Below are 20,005 nucleotides of genomic sequence, written 5' to 3'. Positions count from 1 at the left end.
GAATAGCAATATAACATTAAAGAATGCAGAGTTATTTAGCATAGTAAATTTTTTTTTTTTTTTTTTTTTCACTAGAAAATAATTTTTTCAAAAGGAGAGTTTTTTTAAGAGAAAATTCTATTTTAAGTTTCTTCTTTTTTACAGACAACATAAAAAGATCTTAGAGACATTTGGTATAAATCAAAGTTTTATAAAGAAAATAAATAATATTTTAACAATGGCTGCTGCAATAAGAAACAAATGTAGTTTTCATCTATGTAGTTTTCATCTAGTTGCTCATTTTAGAAATTAAAAAATTGCAGCTGAGCTGACTACACTGAAAAATATCTTAAGATATGCTTCTTAGGAAATAAAAGAAAGTTTTCTAATGCTGAGGTGATCCAAGACATGTATTCTAAACCTTTTGAGAAATTGTACATAGCCAATGTTCTTTTTATGCCTCCTAAAACTAATTAAAACACCATGTGACATCTAGAATTAAAGATACATGGAATAATTCTTGTCTGGTTGAGCAAGTAAAAAGTGGTGAAAAGGTTGAACTTCATAACTGACAAGTCAATTGATGGATTGCAACTGCATGATATCTTTTTGTATAACACTGATGAATACTTTCTCTGTTTAAGACAAAAGAAAGCAAAGAATTCTAGAAATTACGAAGTTGTCTCTAATATTGTATTAGATATGGTGTGGGGCTGTGGGCAAGTTTAGCTGTAATAACTGTAGCATGTGTAGATAGTGGACTTAAATCTGAAGAAGAGCTTACTGACTGCATATTTTTTGATTGAAGAAAAAATATGACAAAAGTAATATTAACTGTAAATACTACAATGATTTTTTTCGGAAATCTCTTTTATTCCATTCCCACTAAGAAGCAAAAAAAGAAATACGCTCGAGTTATAGCAGATAGATTACCGAATTGATACACAACTCTGTAATAGGTGGTACTCTACTAACGTAAACCCTGTTTGGGAAGGAGGAGTAATGCACTTGGACAAAAGTTGAACTGACTGAATTGCCCATGCTCTACGCATCAATGAGTTTCCACTAAGTGAAAACAAATTGAGTAAACCTATAGAAAATTTGCTTGATGAAGCTACTAGCCTTTAAATTAATCCTTCCTTTACCAAAGAGGTGATAGGCAAGTCTGCTATCCATTTAAACAGTAATGTACTTAAGGATCTTTCTTCAGGTTAGAATCTTTAGAATTTAAGTATTTTAACTTGACTTTCAGGTAGAAGTTGTCCAAAATCAGGTGTCTATACACCTGGTATCAATACAAAAGCAACTTTTCTAAAGGATCTTATTGATTGGACTAGAGCTTTTGAACTACCATTGACTTATTTCATGTAAAATAAAGTCATCAAAGAGTTTTTGTCTAAACCAATGAATGTACTAAACTGTATTTGTCACACTCAAGTCATTAAAGAGTATGTAAAAAAGTCACAGAAATATCTGAATAGGGTTGCACAGAAGAGAGGATGGTCAGAGAACTATAGTTATCTCAGAAATTGATGGTTATTTTAAAAAGAAAAGTTCAATTAAGAATTTTTTTTTTTTTTTATAAACCTTAAGTTAAAAGTTATTGACATTTTGCTGAGCTCTTTCAAAAGTCGTTAACTTAGTCATTTTAACATCATTATAAAAATCAAATTTTTTGAGTAAAGTTATGAATTTTTAAGTTTAAAATTTCAATTTTCAATTCAAAAGATTCGTAATCCAGAGAAGCTTTTTAATAGATTAGATTGCAAAATGAAATTGTTTGAGTTAATCAGGCTACTAATGGTTACCTTGAACTGTTTACTACAAAAAAAAAAAAATGTTGTATTTCATTAAATAAATAGAGAGTTTTAACATCATAACTTGAAAAAAGAATGTTTAGCAGAAATTTTAAATTTTCTGATAAGCTTGATTCTTGGAGTTTGGCTTTTTAAAAGCTTCAATCGAAGTCTTAACAGTAAAATAACTGTTTAGGTTCTGATAGGGGTAATATGAAATAATAATAAATGTGAAATAATGCAGACTATTTTTGATATTTTGAATAAATGTCAATAATTTTGGATAGTTTAGATCAAAATAATTGTTAAATTTTTTAAAATTGTGCATCAAAATGTGAGCAGAAATTACTAAAACCTTTTAAACAAATTAATATGAAAATTTTAAATTAAAATTTAAAAAAATTCAGGGTGGTACACAAATTTTGTTTGGCAATTCAGAATAAATATTTTCACTCATTCGAATTTGAATAGTCTTAATATGTACAGGTCCTTAACTTATATGATTATATTATTTTACATGGTTACATTTTTCAATGATTTGAATGTAAATATTTTAGGTTGCATTTCTGTTTAGAGTTCTAATGTAAAAAAAATTTTAAATTTCTGTCTTCTGAAATTCGAAAAAATTACAAAAATTTAAAATATTTAAAGCACTCTTAAATATTTACTTTTTGAATTTTTATTTTAGGCAACTATTTTGCTTTATTCTTTAATCCACTATTAAAAACAAATAGTTCATTTTTAAAGATCATTTATTTTGTTTTATTTTAATCCACTATTAAAAATCAAATAATTCATTTTTTAAATAATCAAAATTGAAAATTAAAATCAGATCTGAAAAATAGTCCGTAATTGTAAAATTTTTTTTTTTAAATTGCATTAAAATGCATCCAAAACAAAACATCAACCATTTTGTTTAAAAATCTGCTCCACCCATGTTGTAATACACCAGCCAAGTAGTATTAACAATGCTTAGGATGAATTCTTAAGATGAACCAAACAAACTGTCATTGAGTTTAAATGCAGCACAAAGCTGCTATTAGTTGAAATAAAAAAAATCATGCTCTAAAAAAGAGAACCATCAAGAAAGAGAAGAACCACTTTGCAATTTGAGAAAGAAAATTCTGAAAAAATTCACAAATTGTTTTTGCAGATTTACAACTAAAACTTTTCAAATTTTAAACAAATTTTTTTTTGTTCATTTTGCATTCTACTATAAAATAATTTTTAGCTAAGTAATTTTATTAAAAGTAAATCATTAACAATTATTATACATTAAAGTTATTGTTCCATGCAGCTAGAATTCAACCAGTTTGATCTTTATTACTTCTTTTTTCTCTGGTTATTAAAAAAAAAATTTAATTAGAAAAATTTCTCCTGGTTTTAATCTTGACTTATTAAATTTTTTTTTTTTGTTGCAATAAAACACTGAAATATTTAAAAAGTTTAATCTTTGTAAAATCTTCTTAAAAAATAAAAGTTTAGACAATTGCAATATATTTAAATCAAGTTAATTTCAAGTAAATTAGGTTTTTATGTTTCCAGGACAAGACACAATTGACAATGTTGGTAACTTGGCTCATTGAAATTTACCTCAATCAACTTGGGCAACTACGAGATAAAGGAATGTCAACAGACTATGAAGTCATTCAAGATGATTTTAGAAGATTTATTAACCAGAGTCGTATCAAAGTAATTGCTATTACTGAAAATTGCTGTTCTGAAAAATAAGGGTCTTCTTTATTTTTTATTTAGTTTTTTCAAAACTATTTTATTTCCTTCTACTTAGAGTTGTTTAGAGCAAAACAAAAATGTGACATATGATCTTCTGTCAAGTCATGGTGACACAGAGAACATGATCTTTTTTGCAATGCTAATGAAAGGTGAACTATTAAAGTTTAAAAGCATTTAAATTTTTTTAATTTGTTCATTTTCTAATTTTAAAAGTTATAATATGACTTTCTTTTGAAGACTTCCGTCGTGTTATTCAGCATCGGATTCAACAAGATAACTACTTGGCTGCTTTAGATGTGCTAAAGAAACAAGTACTTTATAGTTTTGAACTAAGATTGTGAATAAATGAATGTCTTTAATAACTTTTCATCAAATACCTCTTAATCTTTTTATAAAATCCATGGTTTTTTTGTGGTTAGTTTAATGTTTCTTTATTTCTGTAATGCTTCTTTACATCAAAATAACTCTTTCAATTTTTAGTATTTAATTTTATGTAAACATTTACGTTAAAGTTTATGTAAAAGAAATCTTTTTTGAGTATTAATAACTTTTTTTAGAGTTAAATACATAAATTTAATCATTCTTTTTTTTTTTTTTATCAGACAGAAGATAACCAACAGTATCAATCTGATTTATTTGAGCAATTCTCACCTACTCTTATGCAACATATTCCTAAGCAACTTGTTGAGGTTTGGAAGCAAAGAGATCTTGATCCAAAAAAACTGATTCCTGCTTTGGTTACACAGACCCAAACCAATAATTCAAAGTCACTCACATATGCAGTGGATTACCTAGAGCACTGTGTATACAAGTTAAACAACCAAGAGAAAGCTATACATAACTACTTAATCTCTTTGTACTGTAAAATGGATGATGAAGCTCCTTTGCTTAGATATCTAAATGGACAAAATGAGGTGCAAAAGATTTTTAGTTTTCTCTTCATTTAAGTTGCTTGATGCTAGTTTGTGCAGTGAATAAATAGAGATAAATTTAATTTTGTTTTTTGTTTGTTTATTTAGGATATAGATAATGTTTGCTATGAGCCAAAGTATGCCCTACGATTGTGTTCTGAGAATAATAAACATCAAGCAGCTGTTCAGATTTACAGTGCAATGGGTCTTTTTGAAGAAGCTGTTGATTTAGCTCTGAAAGTAGATATTGAAAAGGCAAAGTTATATGCTGATAAACCAGAAGATGGTGACCTACTCAAAAAAAAATTATGGTTGAAAATTGCTCGTCATGTTGTAGACCAGCAGCAAGATATTGGAAAGTCAGCTGATCTTCTTCTTTACAAGATAATTGTTATTTTTTAGGATTAAGGTGATTACATCATTAACTGTACCACTTTATATTTAATCAGGGCTATGGAGTTGTTAAAAGATTGCCAGCTACTCAAAATAGAAGATATTCTTCCATTCTTTCCTGATTTTGTTACTATTGATCATTTTAAGGTATCTTTTGTTAGTATTGATCATTTAAAGATTTTTTCTATTTTTTTTGTTGCTATCACCAAATTATTTGTTTAATTTTAAACGATTTTTAACAGTTTTAATTTGTTTTCTTCCAAAGTTTTTAAAATAAGCTTTCCTGTTTTTGTAGGATGCTATATGTGACTCGCTTCAAGAATACAACAAACATATCAACCACTTAAAGCAAGCTATGCAGGTTGGATTATACTAATATTATTCAGCTTATTTGGTTTTGTCTTGTTTTTTTAACAGTTCTTAAAACTGTGGATAATTTGATATTTCTGATACAACTTTTAACTTATATTTTAGGAGGCTACTGAGAGTGCCAAAATCGTTCGTTCTGAGATACAAGATATTCGTAACAGGTTTAATTTTTTAAAAAAAAGATTACACATATAAACTTTACACATATATTAAACTTTACATGTGCATTAGGCTTTAAGTATCAATTTTGTAGGTACGGAACAATAGCTGGACAAGAAAAATGCGCTGTTTGTTATTATCCATTGGTCACACGCTCATTTTATTATTTTCCTTGTACGCATGTATTTCATGCAGATTGTCTAATTGAGCAGGTATTAAAACTTTTTAAAACTGTGAGTGCAATCAAATTGATTTATCAGAAAGTTTGCTTACACTTCATGAAAAGTTTAAACTGAATTTTATATTTTATATGTTAGAAAAAATCTCTGGAGTAAATCAGTAGGAATTTACTTTTTTATCTAATACTTCATTTTTTGTTCAGGTGAAAATTCACACGAAGGAACGAGTGCGGTAATTTTTTTCTTGTTTGCTTCTTTTACATTTACTTTTTACATTTAAATCCTTATAAAATTGCTGATGTCAAGTTTTTTTTCTCTGATGTATTTTAAATTTTTTTATGAGTTAGAATTCTTTTTATATATATATATATATATATATATATATATATATATATATATATATATATATATATATATATATATATATATATATATATATATATATATAATAACAATTTCAGAATAAAAATCGATAGTCTTCAATCAAAAGTGGCCTCTGCGAACAGCAACAATCCTTCATCTTTAGAGAAAATGAGAGTAAGTTTAATTTTAAAGTGTTTTTTTTTTTTCAATTGTTTAAGATTATTTATACTTTTGGTTATTAAGCATTATCTATATTAGATTATGTGTTATGTTTGTGTAACCAAATGATATATAGATTGCATTAAATGTGACATTTGCGTACTTCAAACCGAAAGGCATCGTTTGTAGATATTTAGTTGTAAATCCATTCTGAACAAAAAGTGTTTAAAAAAACTTTCTCGTTAGTACTTGAAAAGGACTTTTTGCAATCACAAGCTTCGAATTATACTTTTATCTGATCTCTTACTCTATTTATCTTTAATACTTCATTTCAACTACTTAATGTTTTATTTTCTTCATTCTCATCTTTTTGGTAAATCCAGTTCTTACTTATGTTTGATCAGAGATTTTCATAACTCGGAGTGGTTACCTTTGCAAAATAAGTTTTTTTTTTTCAAAATTGTTGGTGAATTTATTATTTTCTTTTACAAATCGATTTTTATTTAGTTGGAATTAGATGAGCTTATCGCCTCTGAATGTTTGTATTGTGGAGATATCATGATCAGGTACGAACGTCCTCTTCGATTTTTTTTTTAGATTAGTCGCTATTTAGTTTTGTCGATTGTCAATTTTTTTTTTCTTTCAGAACTTTAGACGAACCATTTATTCCCCCTGGTGATTTTGAGACTGTTCTGAAAAGCTGGAGTTAATATCAATGTATCAAATGGAGTTTGTTCTTGTTAATAAAACTGTGTGGATTTTTTTCATTAAATATAATTCAAAAATTATAAAAAGGAATTTGAAAAGATTTTTTAGTTTTGTAAATTAGAAAAATTTTATGATATTTTTATCCTTTTGATGTTAAATGTTTAGTTTAACTTTTGATTTCGAGGTTGTTGTTGCTCTTATTTCAACCACGTGTGTGGAAAGTCATAAATGTGTATAAAGAAAAAAACTGACCCCGTCCAATAGCTGAAGGCTTTAAGTGACAAAATATACGACCCCAAATGAATAACTGCATTTTAGTATATGTGATTAATCATACTTAAATGGGCCTGACAAATCATCTATGAGCTGTTTAACAGTTAACATTTTCCCCTTTTTCTCTTTGTTTATATATATACTAACCAGTTTGAATGACATGTTGGTAAATTCTCCAAAACTAAGTGTATCAAGTAAATAAAACCAGGTTTAAGTTTAAAAGTTAGACATCAAATGTGTCTAATGATTACTGGCAATAAATTCTTTCTACATGCATCATGAAGAAACCTGACTACTCACACAAATTGTTAAAGTCCCAACTAACAGGCTTGTTCATTAAATTTGCATAAATAATTGATGAAACTATTACAATAAACAACTGGAATATGATTGCACTTTTTTGCATTCTTCTCAAATGCAAGAAAGGATAACATGAGAAAATCAGCCAGACTTCTAACCCTCGATTGAAAAATTATATCTGACGGTGATTCGATAACGTTTTTCAAGTAACATTTCGAATAAAGGAGATAAGTTCAAGCATCATACTGGATGCTCCGGAAGTGGTCTGTAGTGCACTAAGGTATGGAGCAAAAACTGTTTGGGTAATCTTTTCAGCGTTAAAGGGTTCAATTAATTGCTTCATATATTTGCATACATTGCTTCCCTTGTGGCAAGCTTTAAAGCGTTCTTTCCTTTATATTGTGATTTCTTCTTAATAACACTACTGGCGAAAATTTCTTATGTTTTTAATCAACGTTATCAAAAATTTTAGAAATACTGCCTTGCAAGGTTGAAAGCATTACATTTATGCGACAGAACCCTTCTGACGGGGAATTTGCAAGAGGTGAATAAACGGGTAGTGCTAACGGATAATTTTTCAATAACGTATTACAATGACAAATACAATTTGCATTGCGCAAACATAAGTGTTCTGGCACTATTTAAGCAAAATCAAAAACAACCTCCAGTGTAGTGCTATCTCTCTTCCATTACTTACATCAAACAAATCTGAATGACATTTTCCACACATTCCACATAACAAGCATAGACGTAGAACGCGCTGGGGCTCGGGGGCTCGAGCCCCATCCGGATATTTGTCGCTGGGGCTTTGCCCCACCCGGCGAAATTCACCAAGCTTTCAAAAATGTTTAAAAAATAGAAACCATAATATACTTAAACATTAACAAATATAACAGTTTAAAAACCATTGTAATATTTCCGCAAATACCTATGGTGATTTTCAAAAGTTTGTATTATTTTTCGAATTTCAGAAATTCCACGCTTCTGATGAGTTTGAGACTCATTTGAGATCGGTAAAAACGTAATGTAAAGCAAATTAACGGAACTACATAAACTAAAGAGTTGTGTAAGTTAAACGTTCGTTTAGTATTTTTTTTCTTTGATAAATTTGGCAGTATTATTTGTATTAATTATTTAAAAGTTTTCAATTAAAAATCATTTGAATTAAAAAAACGTAAGTTTTTGAAGAGATTTTATAATTGTTCAATGGTACATTGACTTTTAAGTAATAAGTTGTACGATGTTGTAGAATGAAGAAGATTGGTGAATACTTTTCAAAAAAAGAAAATCAAATTGAAGCAGTTGCATTATTTTCTGAATCTCAAAATGCTAATAACTTCCAAGATAATACTCATGAAAGTTTATCATTTGTTCAGTCAGATGATGCAACTGATTCAACCGCTGTTGTTGAGTCGCCGTCTTTTACAGAGGAGCCTAGTCCTTGTTGTTCAAGACAGTCATCTTTTCCATCAAAAAAGGGAAGAAAATTTAAACATAAGCTGGAATGAAAAACATAAATCGGTTTTACATGACTGCGAGAAAGAAAAAGTTTTTTGTTTTACCTGCATCAAAGCTACCCAAATGAAAATGCCTTTACCTCGTAGTTCAAGAGAAAAAGATTCGTACGAAGCTTTTATTTTAAACGGATTTTCTAATTGGAAGAAAGCGTCACAAATTTTTGGTTCTCACAAGCGATCTGAACTCCATAGAGCGTCTGTTAGTATGATCGCCTCAACAACACTGGAATCGACATTTATCCATCAGCTTAATCGTCACTAAAATAAAGAAATGATGGATAATCGTACGGCTTTATCAAAAATATTTACAGCACTTCTTTATTTGGTAAATCCTCAATTTCGTTTAAGAAAAATTTAGATAAACTATCAATCATTAAATTTATTTACTAGATAAATAAATGTTTCTTCTAAATGTATTAGGGAACGCAAGGCCTTTTCATTCGTGGAAAATTTGAAAATAATTCAAACTTTCGCATGCTACTCAAAAAATCAAATTGAAATCAAAGTACGAGCAGACGATTCTCTGGAACTGAAGAAATGGTTGAATCGTCCCGAAAAGCAAAAGTGGCTCTCCGCTGATATTGAACACGAAATCCTTCAAGACTTTGCTCATGCAACGCTTCGTAAGCTATGCGAAAGTATAAAGGAATCACAATTCTATAGTTTGACGGCCGATGAAACAACGGATATGTCCACGAAAGAACAAGTTTTGATCTGCATTCGGCGTGTTAATGAAAAATTTAAAATTGAGGAGCTTTTAATGGGATTTTAGCAAACTGAGAACATCAAGAACTGTTTAATGGACGTTTTGTGTCGATTTAGCCTGTTGATTCAAAATTGTCGGGGCCAATGTTTTGACGGATCGTCTAACATGTCTGGAAGTATCTATGGATTGCAGACTTTAATGAGTAGGAAAGAAGAGCGGGCTTTTTACGTGCACTGCCGCGCTCATAATCTCAACTTGGTAGCACAAGATTCTGTTGAAAATCAAACAGAGAGCAGGAATATTATGAATTTAGTGCAATCATTCATCGTATTTACCCGTGGATCTCCAAAACAATTGGCATGTTCCAACAAATTTCGAAATGTAGAGGATGTAGAAAGCGGAACAACGCTACGGCCATTTTGCCACACTCGATGGATCCTTATAAAACCGTCCATCATATCTATTACGAGTAACTATTCCGCCATTATCAACTGGTTAGAGGATTTTGAAAATCATTCTGATAATTCAGCCAAAAATAAGTCAGAAGCAGCGGGTTATCTGGAATCTTTTTGTAAGTTTGACACATTTTTCAAATCGGAAATTTTGCGCATGATCTTCACGTTAATCGAGGATGCTAAGACAGCACTCCAAGGTAAATATTGTTTTGTTTCATAGTGTCTTTTTTTAAATTTATTATTTTAAGCAAATTATAATGTTACACGTTTATTGAAAATTATTTTAGACATGCAGCTTAATTTTTGCAAAGCAAGAAATACCAACAACACGTTTAAGGAGGTGTTAAAAGAAGCCCGGGGTGATACTCGCTTCGAAATCTTGTGGGATGCAGCCGTTGTAGCAGCAGAATGTAGTTTACTTGACAAACCAGAGATGCCACAGAAACGTAAAATTACATCAAAATTTACTGGAAGTGGAGTTCCATACTTTGCTACGACTCCAGAGGACCACTACCGCCAGCTTTTCTATGCGACCCGTTTCAAACCGACTGAGACCACTGAGCACTTAGCAAATGTAGAAAAATTTCTCATTAGTCAGTGCTTGGAAGTTGGATTCGTTGAGGCTTTTTACAAAGATGACTTTGAAGATTATAAAAGGCTACAACTCCATCGCGGCTTATTTATGGATCATGCAAAATTCAAGAATATTCAATTAATTAATTTTGAATCAGTTTTGAAAGAGCTTGTAGACCATAATGGTGTCCTTTTTCAATTAATTTCACTGATTCCCGAGTTTATGAAACTGGTAAAAATTTTAATATGTATGCCTGTCACCTCATGTACGTGTGAGCGCTCTTTTTCTTGTCTTCGTAGGCTAAAGACTTATTTGCATTCTACAATGTCTCAGGAGCGATTGAATCATCTCGCTATTTTAAATTGCCATCGCGATATTGCCTACACTCTTGATCTTGATCATTTGATCAATGAGTTTATAATGCGTGCCTCCATACGCATGAACACATTTTACTTGAAAAAATACATTACATTTTTATGCCTATTGAAAAAACTTTTTACTTCTTGTTATAGATTTTCAACTCCTACAAAATAGTTTATGCCCCATCCGGTAAAACTAAAACTCTACGCCTATGATAGCAAGCATGCATCTTGAATGTCAGAATTTTCAATGAAGTTTTGATTGGTTCGAGAACTACGTCAGTAATTTTATATTTCGTTTTCTCGATACAAACAGCACAAACCTTCTCGCGGTTTTGATTCATGTCGTTTTGTATAAAAACGTTTTAAATGACCACTTTTAACTTCCAAAACTTTTTAAATATTTTTGAATGTAAATATAAAAGTAGATGACGGGGTCAATCCTTAACAATATTTTTTCTTTGTTTTGCAGGAATGTCGGCAAAGTTAAATCAAATAGTCCAACAAATTCTGGTATAATTGGTGAACCATTTGATATTATTTATGTCAAGATTGCAGCAAAATTGATGATCAAGCAATATAATAACAAGATTGCAGCATGATTGATAACCAAGTAACATGTTAGATCATTCTCTTCTTTAAAAGAAATTTTTGTCAAAGCCATAGATTTAAAAAATGAAATATTCACAGGTTAAAACTAACAGTATTTGATTTTTTACTTTTTATTTTAAAGGTTTAACAGATTTTATAAGAATTTCTTAACTTTTAGTACAAGAAAATTCCTGTTAAACCAGCTAATTTTACAAAATTAGGTTTACAAAATTAGGAACTCGTTAATAATTAAAACCTGTGGGAAATATCCACATTCGACTTGTAGAAATCTCAATGGAGATAAAGGCGCTTTACATATTGTCCATAACAAGCTTACGTTAATTTTGGTCGAGTGTAAAAAGTCTAGAGCGATATAAAGAAAATAATATCAATTCTTTGCCCCGTGACATGAATTCTTCCAACAATCTTGCCAAAAACTGTCCGATCGAGTGCTATTGGGCTGTTATTAAAGAGGTTTTGAAGAGATTTAACATTACGAAAGTTTGCATATTAATGGTCTCGAAATTCTCATAACTTACGTTTTAAAAAGCTTAAAAGAAGAAAAGTGGTTTAGCTGTAATCATAAGTATGATATGTGTAAAGGGTATGCTTCTTGGCGTGACGTAATTTAGTTTGTCACGAGTTTCAAAGTCGTGATCGTAAAAATTGTAAAATTTCGAGATAATTGCCGACAATTTTCTCGAAATTTCTTCAATGTTCACGTTCACAATCGTTCACGACATTTTACGAACGACACATTTTAACAACTTTTCACGATAACAAAACATTTTGCATTAACCAATAAATTATTACCAAGTGTGGAAAGGTAACATCTTCATATTTTAAACTTTTTCAAGAAAAAAAATTTACTTGGGAAATCAGAACAAAGAACTGTGGTATTTTTGTAGACTTTTTAGGACTTGGGTGAATGAAATATCCTTATAGTTTTCTCAAATAGTCAGTCACACAAATAGTCTTGTGACTTGAGACTATTTGAGAATACTTAACATGTTTAGTTTTATCTTTGTTTTTTTAATTCGATATTTTCGATTGTTCCACTACCTTCAGAGTCCATATTACTAAATCATATTATTTACTTAGAATCATATTTTGTACTTAATCAAATAGGTTTATGTAGAAAATTTTCTTTTAAAAGATAAATGGGGGAGCAGGAGGAGTGTGGGAATTGTCTTTACCTGCCTAGTGTGAGGGCGGCGTTTTTAATAATAATAATTAAATGATTTGAATGATTTTTTTGTTATTTGGTTTAACTATTAGTTTGTTTATAGCTGTAGTAAGGTTATGTGTAAAAGGTTAAGGTTGTGTTTGCCGTCCTCAGTATATTCTATTAGACAATAAAACTCAATAAACGTTCTATTAGTGTGTAATGGTTAGCACTCTTTTATTCATTACGTTTAGAAAAATAAAAATAATATTCTCTTACTCTACTTGTAGTGTTCGATACTTTTGTTTTTATCGATTATTCCTCTTTTTGTTCTTCTTTTTCTAATATCTTTTTCTAATATCTATAATATACGAATATCTCTTCTTTATTTAAAACTTCTGGTTATTCTTCTTTAATCAATATTTCTTCTGATTCCCATTTAATTTTTACTTCTTTTTTTCTTTCATTCTTTAGAAGTCTCTTTAAAATTCTTCTTAAAACTTTTTAAAAACTTCTCTTCAAAATTCGTTTTTTGTTCCTTCTATCCGTCTCTCTCTCCTCCTCTTCCTCTCTCTGTCGGTAAAACTCTTTTTTTTTTGAGCTTTTTATAGTTTTTGGTTGTTTTCGGTTGCGATACCTATTCATCATTTAATAATATGGCCGTTTAATGAGTCTTCCAGTTCAAGTCTCTTCCTGGTTATTTTTTTTCAACTTTTTTTTTCTTTCCTTTTTATCGTTTATGAGTCTTCGTGTTTAAATCTTTTCCCAGTTGTTGTTTTTTTTTTTAAACTTTTCTTCTTTCCGTTTTATCCTTTATGTGTCTTTGTGTTTACAGTTTTCCCCAGTTGTTTTTTATTTAACTTTTCTTCTTTCCATTTTATCATTTACTTACGTGACAGGTTCATGAATCATCGAGTGTTCATCTTCTCCGGTCATTGTTTTTAACTTTTCTTTTTTTTTTTTTTTGCTTTATCATTTGATTAAATGGCAGGTTGAATAAGTCTCCGTGTATACCTTATTTCATAGTTGTTGTTTTTAATTTTTTTTGGTTTATTATTTATTTTTATGAAGAGTTGACGATCTTGTGTACGTTTTTTCTGATCGTTGTTTTTAATTTAATTCTTTTCGCTTTGTCGTTTATCTACACGAAAGGTTAACGAGTTATCTTGTGTAAGTCTTTTCTGACCGTTGTTGTTTTTCCTTGGTTCTCCCACCTTACACTACCTTGATTAGTAGAGGATTGAGACTGTGGATATTATGGCTTTAATATATTATGTAAAACAAATTGACTCCTAATTTAGCGCAGTGGTGGTCCAATCTGGGAAATCTCTTTTACTAAACCGTACATTTTACAATTTGATTTTGTTGTATTCATTTAAATTTTACCGCACCACAAGGGTAATTCTTCAGAGTTCTAATTGTTCCAGCTTTTTTCTCTCGTTTTTTGGAAGAACTGTCATAATTTATCCCTAGACCAGGAATTTTAAGAAGATTATGTTAGAGTTCAGTATGTTATTTGAGGCGGTCGTACTTAACATCTGGGTTTCTTTTAAAGCCTAAAACTTTTTCATATGGCTATTTTAGACATGGTCACACGAGATGCTTTTTCAGGAACAAATTAGTTTTTACTTTTATTTAAACCAATTTTTTGGATTTGTGAAAAGTTCCATTTTAATTATTTTCCTAAGGCGTTGTTTGAGAATTCGTTGTAGGAGAATTCAAAAATTGAAAATTATTATTTTGGTCACGAAATGTTGTCTGAAATGATTTTTCAGTATTTAGATTGCATCGAATGATTTTTTTTTCAAATGATGACACTGACATACTCCGTAATCTTTTGCCTTCTAAGAGTAATTCACATCTAAAATATCTCCGAATATTCTTCCATGACATTTTTTTTCTAACGCGCATATGTTTTTAAACTTATTAAAACCTTAAAGTTTAAAATTTTTAGTCGTTTTGCCTAAAATGAGTCAATTAGAAATTTCTATAGGGTTAATGCCTATTTATGCCCCTCGTGGAGTTATTACTGATGAATTTTATTTTTGTTGTTTAGGTTTTTTTAGTTAAGCTCGTTCTTTGGATCATATAATATGTATTAATAAAGCTGATATTTATTCGGTCTTGTAAAATCCAAGTTAGCTGTTAACCTGTTAAAAATCCAAGTTGGTTGTTATAACTAGAAAAGTTAGTTTTGCCAAAGTCAGTGTTTTCTTCCTTATTCCGCGTGAAGCATAAATCTTTAGTTGAAATCACTTGGATCACTTCAAAAGCATAATAACTTTCTTTGGAAAGTAAAATTTGAAATTATTTAATACATTTAACAAATATCTAATATAAAAATGAAATAGCATCATTTGACAATTAATAAACTATCCGGAGAGGAGAAGGGGGTTGGAACTAGTATTAGACAAAAGGCGTTACTTGCCCTCCAAAAATAATATCAGTAAGTACATCAACTTTTTAAGCAAAGAGTGCAAAGTTATTTAGTTTAAGGTGTGAAATTTATGTTCATCGCCACCAAACGTTAAAAAAATCAATATCCTGAGCGATTATTTTCTGATAAGGGATAAGTTTTCTTTATTTTGTTTGGCTAATTTGTCATAAATCGAAACCAAAAAGGAATTTACCTTACTGTAGCACATTTTCTGTTTATCTCAAAGTCTTCTCGAAAGAAATACTGAATTACTTTTCAGACCCTAAACTCGAACTTACATAGCATCATATTTAATGCTTTTCGATTGAGTTAAATATTTCTCATCATTTAGTTTACTACAACAGTGTAGCTTCCTCTAATTATGAGCGCCTCGTGATTCTAAAATTTTATTAAGGTCTTTTTTTTTTTACATTAAGTAAAATATACTTGCTACTCTTGGCAATAAAAGTAAGGATTGATTCGACCCACTTCATCATTTCCAGCGGTAGTGTTATTGTTTAGACTCGAATTAGTGTTTTTGAAACAACCCTGGAAAAATGTCTTGTTTAGTTCTTTTATATTCTTAAAGTACACGATTGGATTCACCACTGCCGCAATCGATGCTATGCACAGACCAGCTCCGTACACCTGATTTTGGATAACTATGTAGGCTTGTTGCGATATATCTGAATACTTGAACGATATAAGAACAATGCCACATATTGCTAACGGAATGCTAGTCAACAAAAATGATATTAAAATTGATCGAACAAATTTAAAAGCGTCATCGTAGGCGTGTGAAGTAGATCGTTTTTTGGCTTGCTTTATCCCGTACAAGACCATCATGTAGCTCACCATAATGATAAATGCTGTAACAATAAAACAACACAACGTCAGCAAACCGAGGGTTTTATTCGTCTGCACAGGTGTTGTTGCTATTATCAAAACAGCCAGGGCAGGTACAAGCCATATCAAAACAAAATTAACAAAAAATGAATATTGTTCAAATATAATGTCATACTTAGAAAGTACTTTTGCTGTATTGATGTATGTCTGGAGACTAATTAGAAACGCACTAAGGATTCGAGTAAAAAAGAAGAAAATAAAAGTTAAAACACGCCAAGAACGAATCGCACAGTCACTGCTTGAACTTACCAACTCGATTAAGAAAAGCGGTATAAAAGTTACTGAATATAAAATGTCTGATACAATGAGGGAAACAAGAAATACGTTTCTTTTTTTACGAAAGCTTTTCTTGCTTATCAGTAAAACAAAAGAAAATCCGTTTCCAAAAAAACAAAAAATTCCCAAAAGAAGAAATATAACGAGCATTGCATATCGGTATGAGTCGCTGAGTTGATGGTATTGGCCGGCCACATAGCAAAATTTTGTCACATTAAAAGCCATGTTATTAACGTTTCAAAACGATAAAAATGTGCTAGACGAACGATGTTAATCTCATAAACTGATAATTAAAACTCTCGAATAAAAAATTGAATAGAATAATTCATTGCATAGATGCTTGAATAACTTTAACAAATAAGCTCTTTTAAGTTTTTTTAATCAAGTTTCTTGTAAATGTAAATACGAGAATATGATCTAACGATTATATTCTCGTATTTACATTTACAAGAACATGTTGATTTTGAAAAAAATGTTTCGCATGGTTAGGAACGGGTGTGTAAACGTCCTGAGCTAATTGGTTTATTACACGATCATTTTCGCCTGATCAGGCGAAAATGATCTTGTCATGACAAAAATAAGAATAAATAAATTCAACTTTTTGACATTTGACTTTGCCGCGAAAGGTGCTGCGTCATTTTAACAAAAGTTTATGTTTCTGACTCCGCTTTTAATTTTATTTTAATTAAAAAAATTTCATTCGTTTTTTACTGGTAGCTAAAATGTTGGCTTTTTATTTTACGATAAATTTTAATAAAAGTTTCGGGCTGGTTAAACTTTTTTCTTCACTTTAAAAAACTTTCACTGGAACATTCTAGAACTTTCTGTCTGATAATATAAGTAGGGGACCGTTCATCACCTCATTATATTTAATTAGAACTAACTCCTTTCATTGCAGTGAAGATTGCTCATCAATTGTTTAAGTAACACAAATAAGCTGCTAAAATCTGTTCCTTAGGTGATATGAAATTCCTTCATTCAAACTGTAAAGTTTGTTCTAAAGTTGATTTGGGTATTTGCTTTTGAATAAAATAGGTTTGTTTCAAAAAAGAAGTATAAAATAATTATCCAACTAACTTTTTTTAACCCTGGGTGACAGAATAACTGGTTTGTATTTAGATTTTCTTTCTTCAAATTTAATATTTTTTTGTTTTTTCGCAGCATGAGTGTTGTGTTGTTTTTTTTTATAGTGATGTATAATAACGCAGAAACATCCCAACTATTTTTTTATTTTTTGTTACTGCAGTTTTAGCTATATAGACTCTAAAAATCTTTCAGCATCTTTTAAGTCATAAGCTCTATTTTTAAAGGAACGTCAATACCTTGTGACGTTTAAGCATGTAGGGCTTTTTGTTTTTTTTCTTTTTTGTTTTTTTTCTTTTTTGTTTTTTTTATACTTCTTTATTTTCTTTGGAATTTTTTTCACAACTTTGTTGCACTTTTATTTTTTTTTTTTCAAGCGTTTTTCAAATTCAAAATTCTCATCTGCAAGCCAATAGATTGGTATGCAGATTTTTTTCTTTTAGTTCTTCAATAAAAGTATTATCACCAACCCTAGTAGTAACCTTAACCTCCAATAAAGATGCCCACCGACTATCTTGTTGTGTTTTGTTTAGCGGTTTAGTAATTAATGCATATCGACTTTCTAAAATTAAAAACATTTTAAACACATAGTGCTGTTATTTTCTGAAAAGATCAATGCTGTTCTAAGGTTAAATTTAGGCAATGATGTTTGATGTTGCGTTCTTAGGTTTAGTTTAGATAGTCATAAGACTTTTAGCATAAAACTGTAAAATTTAACATTTCTTTGGTTTATACAAATCTATCAAGAGTAAGTAGTAAAAAATAATTCATAAAACACAAGATCTTTAAATGAGTTAGGAAAAAGTAACGGTGCTACCATGGACCATATGTAAATAAAGACGCAAAAAATTCCACTGCAAATTTTCATCCAAACTGCCCCCCATCCCGCAATAAGTTTTACACTCAAGTTTTCCTCTTCTTCAGGTCTGTACCAATTAGTTAATACCATCATAACATACAAGGAGCTGATGCCGATTATAGTATGAAAAAGCGAGTAACTGTATTCAACTCCACAAAACTCATCGTCGTAAATTATTTTCAAATCGTTTTGAATTTCATTATTCTGTTTGTCTTCTTCATTTGAAATAGTTCTGTTGACGTCAGTGTTTGTTTGTTTTGATTGCCTTACAGATAAATTCGGTTTATATAGAGTTGGATTATTTACTTTGCCATATTGCGGAGACTTAACTGGTCTTACGCTGAAAACGATTAATATAAAAACATTGATTATTAAACTTATAACTATTTGTTCATTCTTTATTGGATCAATTGGATACAGGTAATTTCGACTTGGATTGCACACACCATCGGGTTGGTTGGTAAGTGCTGTCCATAGTACATAAGTGCTGTAAGCTGATGCAATTGAGGATTGCAAAAGTCCTGACTTCGGCCTCACCTCTTGAATAACTGGGTGAATAGAAATGAATGTGGCGGCAACGCACATGTATATATGAAAACTTACAAAAAATAAATTTGAAATACAGTCGGTTTTGGAACTGAATTGTTTATAAAACATTACCGTGCCAAATAATGAAGCTATATACAAGGCTGACGTCGGTATCCATAGCATCAAAAAACACAACTTTGAAGCATTTGAATTTTCTTTATTTTCCATTAAAAAAATTACCTTCGAATTAAAATTATGCACCGCATCAATTAATAGAAGGAATTGCACAATTATAACGGCAAAACCACCGTTTAATCCAAAAAAATGCCAAACTTCTCCAGTGTATATGGATCGCGGTAAATATATCGAAGCAAACATGCATCCAAACAAAATGAATGTTTTTAAAACCCATAACTTGTTATGAAATATCGCTCTGGAGCACAAAGAAGTCTCTACCCCAATCAACAATACGGCCATGATTGAGAAAAACAAAAACATTGTAAATAAAATGCGGTAGACTGGACCAACTCCGTGTACATACTCACAATTGTGATAGCCAATTTTGTAACAAATATAATCATTTAAGTACTTGTAACTTTTGGCTGACATCATGAACATAGAAATGGTGCTTACCAATAGCAATGCACTGATGTACCTTAAACGTGTAATTTTGGATTGAGGTAAGTGAGGTAATCGTAAACAATTCCATAATGCCGACAGAGGATACGAAAGGAAGCAGCATATTGCATCGTCAAAATTCGCAATTATTGTAAGTCCTTCATAAAAGTAACGAAGCATGACGAATAATGATTACACCTCTTTTAGGATTTCTATAAATATTGCATTAGCAATCGTTTTAGATCACCGTTGCTTACAAAAACCTTATATTAAGAATGATTGAACGATCATAAGATTAAAACGAGAGCTTTTTTTCGATTCGAGTCAGTGCTTTTGCTCTTTTTCGCATTGTTAATCAAAACTCATTTAGGTTGAATATAAATCGATGGCATAATAAAACAATGATGGCAGAATCGAAACATTTGCTTCAAAAATATGTAAACTCATAAAACTGTACCTGTGTAATTATTGTTTACTATGTTACGCTGTTAGAAAAAAGTTAAAAGAACAGCATTCCGTAAAAATATCTTAAAAAATTCTATGCAAGGTATTCAAACGATTATAAGCTTGTTTTTTTATCCGAACGATTACATCCTCGTTTTTTTATCCGGACGATTACATCCTCGTTT

At 30.2% G+C, this 20,005-nt stretch overlaps 3 protein-coding genes and 1 long non-coding RNA gene across 5 annotated transcripts in view; 2 read left to right on the top strand and 2 right to left on the bottom strand.

Annotated features, from left to right (window-relative positions):
- The window catches only part of LOC145199745 (vacuolar protein sorting-associated protein 18 homolog), a 22,626-nt gene extending 15,699 nt beyond the window's left edge, over window positions 1-6,927 (top strand). For both annotated transcript variants that reach the window (XM_090080897.1, XM_090080898.1), the window contains 13 exons: window positions 3,321-3,467; window positions 3,565-3,658; window positions 3,747-3,820; window positions 4,112-4,423; window positions 4,529-4,779; window positions 4,870-4,960; window positions 5,109-5,174; window positions 5,288-5,343; window positions 5,436-5,553; window positions 5,724-5,752; window positions 5,982-6,057; window positions 6,550-6,608; window positions 6,689-6,927. In XM_090080897.1, coding sequence (XP_089937023.1) covers window positions 3,321-3,467; window positions 3,565-3,658; window positions 3,747-3,820; window positions 4,112-4,423; window positions 4,529-4,779; window positions 4,870-4,960; window positions 5,109-5,174; window positions 5,288-5,343; window positions 5,436-5,553; window positions 5,724-5,752; window positions 5,982-6,057; window positions 6,550-6,608; window positions 6,689-6,752 — 1,437 coding nt within the window. In that variant the 3' untranslated portion in view covers window positions 6,753-6,927. The remainder of the gene's footprint in view (window positions 1-3,320; window positions 3,468-3,564; window positions 3,659-3,746; window positions 3,821-4,111; window positions 4,424-4,528; window positions 4,780-4,869; window positions 4,961-5,108; window positions 5,175-5,287; window positions 5,344-5,435; window positions 5,554-5,723; window positions 5,753-5,981; window positions 6,058-6,549; window positions 6,609-6,688) is intronic.
- A 1,625-nt stretch (window positions 6,928-8,552) lies between these two features.
- On the top strand, window positions 8,553-11,589 carry LOC149891066 (zinc finger MYM-type protein 1-like). The gene is made up of 4 exons (XM_090082892.1): window positions 8,553-9,165; window positions 9,261-10,198; window positions 10,289-11,212; window positions 11,407-11,589. The coding sequence occupies exons 2-3, from the start codon at window positions 9,640-9,642 to the stop codon at window positions 11,107-11,109; spliced, it is 1,380 nt and encodes a 459-aa protein (XP_089939018.1). The 5' UTR covers window positions 8,553-9,165; window positions 9,261-9,639; the 3' UTR covers window positions 11,110-11,212; window positions 11,407-11,589.
- Window positions 11,590-15,500: 3,911 nt separating this feature from the next.
- LOC149891065 (uncharacterized) lies at window positions 15,501-16,716 on the bottom strand. The gene is made up of 2 exons (XR_016451354.1): window positions 16,128-16,716; window positions 15,501-15,975 (listed from the first exon to the last, which is right to left on the bottom strand). It is a non-coding gene; the product is annotated as an uncharacterized LOC149891065 (long non-coding RNA).
- Window positions 16,717-18,062: 1,346 nt separating this feature from the next.
- Window positions 18,063-19,679, bottom strand: LOC145202029 (putative serine incorporator). Its single transcript, XM_080074906.2, has one exon. The coding sequence runs from the start codon at window positions 19,554-19,556 to the stop codon at window positions 18,114-18,116; it is 1,443 nt and encodes a 480-aa protein (XP_079931032.2). The 5' UTR covers window positions 19,557-19,679; the 3' UTR covers window positions 18,063-18,113.
- Between the last annotated feature and the right edge of the window lie 326 nt (window positions 19,680-20,005).

The sequence above is a fragment of the Hydra viridissima genome, unplaced genomic scaffold (assembly GCF_058129835.1).
Source record: "Hydra viridissima isolate aposymbiotic clone 2 unplaced genomic scaffold, HvirCarnegie_v1 scaffold_3, whole genome shotgun sequence".
Taxonomy (NCBI): Eukaryota; Metazoa; Cnidaria; class Hydrozoa; order Anthoathecata; family Hydridae; genus Hydra; species Hydra viridissima.
This window is presented reverse-complemented; position numbering and strand designations above follow the sequence as displayed.

Excerpts from the sequence above, each read along its gene's own strand:
- LOC149891066 (XM_090082892.1), top strand. The coding sequence starts at position 9,640 with ATGGACGTTTTGTGTCGATTTAGCCTGTTGATTCAAAATTGTCGGGGC. Across the intron at positions 10,199-10,288 it reads TGCTAAGACAGCACTCCAAG|ACATGCAGCTTAATTTTTGC; the intron begins GTAAATATTGTT and ends AAATTATTTTAG.
- LOC145202029 (XM_080074906.2), bottom strand. The coding sequence starts at position 19,556 with ATGCTTCGTTACTTTTATGAAGGACTTACAATAATTGCGAATTTTGAC.